Here is a 5,680-nt window from a genome sequence, read left to right as displayed (position 1 = left end):
CTCATGGTGGGAATAAACTGTTCGCTGGTACCATAAGTTATTCAGGATTGAATGAGTAAATATTTCACGGGATATTTACTGGAATAATAGAAGTGGTCTACATTCAAGAGTCGCAGCACGAAGCGTCAAGACTACCCAGTCAGGTTGTACAGCAAGCGTCACAAGTGGCTTCGCATTTCCTTCTTGCGGGTAATAATGAGGCTCAGCAGGTGTGTGTGTGTGTGTGTGTGTGTGTGTGTGTGTGTGAGGGGCAGTACACACACAGGAAGTACTTGGGTGGGCAGGTGTGAGTGGCAGCACGCGGCTGTTACCAGTGCGTCACATTCATTATTCAGTACTTCAAAGGACTAATCGTGGTGCAGCCAGTGCGAGGGAACATGAGTGTAAGAGGAATTTTAGTATTTTCTTAACACAAATACAAAACCAATGCGAATTCCTCACCCAAAAAAATTACTAGAAAATAAGAAAAACACACATCGCACGCCAATAACAAAACCAAAACACATTTCCCACCAAAAAATAAATTCATAAGCAAAATAACAGAAAACAAGAACACATCATACACCAACAACAAAACTAACACGTATTCCTCACATCCCCCCACAAAAAATAAATAAATAAATAAATAACAGAATAAGAAAAACGCACATCATACACCAATAACAAATCTAATTTCAAGCAACGCATAACAAAATCAACAGGAACCTGAAATTGGGAACTCAAATGTATATACGTGAATGTTACATCCAATTGCACCGGTGATAAGTGTTGCCAGGGCGGCGCGGCGAGGAGGTGGGAGAGGGTGTTAAATCCTGCACCGACAGTATCCCAGGAGGTGAGTGAAAGTGTTTCCGGGAAGTGTAGCGCCGCCAGTAATGCAAGCAGCGGACGCGAGGAGAGGTAGTGCGAGGCGGGGCGGGGTGAAGCGAGGTGGGGCAGAGTCGACGGCGCTCCCGGTGATTTACGTAGGGCGGGACTATTCACTTACTTGGTCCACTGCTTCATGACTCACCACTGATTTACCGGCAAACTAATTGGTGGCGGTCGTGTAGATAGGTAGGCAGGGACGTGTGTAAATAAACAGGCAGTAACGGACGATCGATTCTCCTCAACACCAAGTTATGTTGTAATTACTTTTTTTTTTTTTTTTTTCTGTGGAGGGGCGTGAAAAGAAGGGAAGGTTAGTGTGTGTGTGTGCGTAGTGAGATAATACCGAAAATCTCTTCATAAGCAGATGTAGCTTAACGTTGGCCATAAAAGTACCATATACGTAGTACCCACAACGAGAGAGAGAGAGAGAGAGAGAGAGAGAGAGAGAGAGAGAGAGAGAGAAAGAGAGAAACGCAGTGGGGAGGAACACAATGATACACTATGGCCTAGGCTGTATAACGCGGTGTGAGGTGGCGTGTGTGCACAATGCAACACTATAACTACTCATATCCTGCTTCCCCGCCCCTCCCACCTGCCCCTCCTGGCTCTCCTTCCCGCGCCTCCTCCCAGCTGGGTGCTGCTCCATATATCGAGCGGTAGTGGTCTCTCTCTCTCTCTCTCTCTCTCTCTCTCTCTCTCTCTCTCTCTCTCTCTCTCTCTCTCTCTCTCTCTCGTTTTAAGTTTTTTTTTTTTTTGCGTCTTCTTCATTCTTTTGTTGATGGATGCCAAAACCGACTTCCTGTCTAGACGAACAGTTTCAGTGCTTTTAGTGTGACTTTTTTTTTATTTGTGTGTGTGTGTGTGTGTGTGTGTGTGTGATCGGGCATTCGTCTCGTGTGTACGTATAAATGCACGTAATGTTATTCTGACATTCTATGAATTGTGTTGATGAAATTGGTTAAAACAGTTATTTTCACAAAGGAATACATTTATTTGCACAAAAGAGCACCATCAAAGGTCTACTAGGTCACGGCTATAACTGTAAACGCAGAATGAAATGGACACACAGATCACATTCCTCCTCCCTGTGAAACGAAGCATTGTAACATCCGACAATAATGAAATAACACTGTCACAGGCGGTCCTCACAGAGGCGGCGCTGCGACAACCGCGTGCCCAGCGCTCGGAACGCAACACGCCGCCCGAATGTAACGCTGCCTGAGCACGCAAAGCAGTTACGAAGCGCTGAGCCGCGGACGGCGCTCGTCACTCACTCCGCCTCCTCTCACTCACGGGTATCTCAGAGCGCTGGCACTAAATTGTTATGTATTTTCTATTATTTATCAAATCCACTTGAAGACAGTGAATTCTTTCAAGCACCAGGATTTCATCAAAGAGGACGGTAGGAAAGCAATCTATTTTACACTTGTCTACCGTGGAAGGTCTTTATTTTATGTATGGACGGCAGAATGACCCCTACGTGGTATAAAAATATATAGGGATGTGTAGGTTTAAGTAGGTAAGTATGTTTCATGCAGAGAGTGTCACATGTAGGCCTGATGGCTTCTTGCAGCTTCCCTTATTTTCTTATATTCTTTCTTATGTTAATATGAGTCCTCAGTACCTTCCATTCAATGCAACAAACCAAGCAGTCATCATGCTGTTTCACTTAGCTCCACACAGTGCCTCCATCTATGATATAACGCACAGCTCTTTACCATACTAACAAGCATTTATAGATATCTTGCCGTATAATGTGTAGATTGTCCCGTTTCTCTTTCCTTGCATGGCGAGGTGAGTCATGGTGAGGTGTCAAGTAACCTGCCACTCTCCCATTCACGGTATTTAGCGTTTTCTTTCCATCCTAAATCCTCTGATCTGCCGATACCCTCCTTAGAAAACCATACAATAGACTGTTGTCAGATGATCTCGTATATTATGTTGTCAATCTCCTCACAAAAGCTGACAGTTCACGAATCATTACCAGAGAGAAAATACAATGATAGAGAGTGTGGAATGTTAGTCTACCACAAGTGTACTGTAACTAGTTAGTGTAGATTATCATAATTCAATCGCAAAGCCTGTTTAGGTTGCAAAGATCTGATGTCAGAAGGAAGTCCACGTATATTTGAATATGAACTTGCTGTAGAACCTGTGAATAATGATTTGTATCTTTGTAGAAAATACTTATATACCAAAGGAGACAGTCCGTAGTCCGCAAACACATTGATATATATGTTTGAGAGATTGTAAAGAAGAGAGAGAGAGAGAAAGAGAGAGAGAGAGAGAGAGAGAGAGAGAGAGAGAGAGAGAGAGAGAGAGAGAGAGAGAGAGAGAGAGAGAGAGAGAGAGAATCAAACACATAAACAGGCATAAATTCGATATTGCTGTGGAAGATCAAATAGGAAAAGAATCTCCTGAAGTGCAGAGAGAGAGAGAGAGAGAGAGAGAGAGAGAGAGAGAGAGAGAGAGAGAGAGAGAGAGAGAGAGAACAGGGACGACTTTTTATTCCTGCCATATTCACGATTTTAACTTGCTCGGCCACCGCTTTCTTTTTTTTTTTATTTTTTTTTTAAGAATGAGGTTAATTACGCGAAGTGTGACAAATGTTATCGTTTCTTTAAGCTCCAATATTCGGCCATAAAGAAGAGGCTGCCCGCTCGTTCGCCCTCCACCCTGCCCCCCCCCCTCCCAACCTCCCCAACTCCCCTCTCGCCACTATTGCTTCATAACATTACTTCTGAAAATTCTGTTATGGCTGAAAATACTCCTTAGTCAGCCGTACATTGTGGTCTGAATCTGCTTTAATATTCTGCCGATATTCTTTTTTTTGGGGGTGGTGGTGGTGGTGGTGGTGGTGGTTGTGGTGATGGTGGTGCATTTATCACTTCCCGTCGTTTTTATTCCTCTTCTTTCTCCTCCTCGTCCTCCTCCTCCTCCTCCTCCTCCTCTAACTACCATCACCAGCATTACCCGCCACATCTATAACAACAACAACAGCAATAAAGCCAGCCAACCATCATTTCCATCACCATCACCATTTTCATCACCACTAAAACCACAAGGAATCATCACCATCATCAGTACCACTAACCACCTTAACAAACCAAATCACCACAGACAAGCTATTACAGTCACCACCACCTTGACCACCACCACGACCACCACTACTAGCACTAGCACCAGCACCACTACCATAACTACTGGTGCCATAACGACCGGCCGCCCTGATTACCTTCCCCTCCACACACAGCGGGCGCAATATGTAAGTTTTATTACGGTCCCGCGCCGGTGGATGGCTCTCGAGGTGATCTTAGCCACCACTACCACCACCACCACCACCGCCAGCCGTGGGACGCCAGCTGCACAGCCACGGAATCATCGAAGTTTTGCTTTTGTTTACTTGTCCCTCCCTCCTTCCCTCCTTTACCTTCCTCCCCTTCACCCCCTTGTCCGTTACTCGTGTTTCATAAATAGTTACTGATTTCTTTTATTTTTTTCTAGTGTTTATGGGGGTCTTTTAATGGTTTTGACGGGATATTTTGTAGTTCGTTGATAAATGAAACCATGATGCGTGAAGTTTTGTTGGTTTTGTGTTTCGTGAAGGCAGAGTGATATGATCGTCCAGCGAAAACGAACATGCAGCGGCGTGCGGATGTTTTGTCCACACACTTTATTGGCAAGGCGTTCCCTCTGAGTGACATTTGTGAGGCGCTCATATTGTTTCCTCTCTGCACGTTGTCTTCTGAAGGTTGTGTTGTTGACAGCTCACCGCGTGCGAGGCTGTTGTCCTTGAACCTATTTGATTGTTTTGTGTTTAGTTTGCACCCAAGAACTTCCTTAATATTATTTAGAATGACAAGTTGTGTTAAGAACCGTCTGGTGCTTCCACCCGTCACATTATTTTGATATGTAGTTCTCGGTTTTATATATATGACATTTTTCAGTTGTCAGTTATTTAAAATAAAGGTGTATACGTAGAGTACCTAACATTTCACAAAACTCAGTTACGTGACCCGTGTTCCTCTCTATCTGTCGACATTCCACGTGAAGAGAGAGAGAGAGAGAGATGAGAGAGAGAGAGAGAGAGAGAGAGAGAGAGAGTGAGACGGACAGACAGACAAACAGACAGAGCGGAAACAAATATCATTACCTGTAAGGAGCAGAAGTGACGCCAGCAGGAAGTATATGATCCCTCCCTGCCCTCCCGTCTCCAGCCTCCGGGATGCTTCTTGAAATCTTTCTGGTCGACATCTTGCCTGGCCTCCTCCTCCTGGCCCTTCCCTCCCCGCGCCACCACTACCTGAGGAAACACTTTGTCCTCAAGGGGCGGCAGTTCCCCGGCACCACCACGGAGCACAGTAGCGGCATGTTATCAGCCTCGCACCTGGTCTCCTGTGGGTACTCAGCGGCGCCCTGGATCTCGTTACCTCAAGCCGCTTTGGGGGCAGTGGTGGTGGTGATGGTGGTGGCAAGTATCGCTCCTACTCATCGCTCTGGCTACACTGTCTCTTGCCACGTCAAACTCTGTCGCCCACTCGTGTCTGTATCTTTCCATACCTTACTCTTTTCACTCAGCAATGTTGTGTCAAGTTCTTCTACATATTTGGTCTGGTTTTCTGTGCTGAGTTCGCGGTTCTAAGTCTTATTAAACAATAGCGAACGATTTCTAAAGTTATATGTTATTTAAGTTACGACAGAGAGCTACGGGGCAAGAGAAAGGTTAAAAGTTTATTGTGGCTACGCGAAGCATTGTGCAGCTACATGCTTGAATGGCTGTGAGAGCGACGCGGCATCTTTTTACCTCCTC

The 5,680-nt window shown here is 45.2% G+C and overlaps 1 protein-coding gene across 1 annotated transcript in view; it reads right to left on the bottom strand.

The window, feature by feature from the left end:
• The window catches only part of LOC135107130 (uncharacterized), a 143,103-nt gene extending 137,675 nt beyond the window's left edge, over positions 1-5,428 (bottom strand). The window contains exons 1-2 of the mRNA XM_064016840.1: positions 5,359-5,428; positions 5,024-5,191 (exon numbers count right to left, since the gene is read on the bottom strand). Of these exons, the coding sequence (XP_063872910.1) occupies positions 5,024-5,191; positions 5,359-5,428 (238 nt within the window). The remainder of the gene's footprint in view (positions 1-5,023; positions 5,192-5,358) is intronic.
• Between the last annotated feature and the right edge of the window lie 252 nt (positions 5,429-5,680).

Source organism: Scylla paramamosain, chromosome 14 (genome assembly GCF_035594125.1).
Source record: "Scylla paramamosain isolate STU-SP2022 chromosome 14, ASM3559412v1, whole genome shotgun sequence".
In the NCBI taxonomy this organism is placed as follows: Eukaryota; Metazoa; Arthropoda; class Malacostraca; order Decapoda; family Portunidae; genus Scylla; species Scylla paramamosain.
The sequence above is the reverse complement of the archived record's forward strand: the minus strand, read 5'-3'. Positions and strand labels throughout refer to the sequence as shown.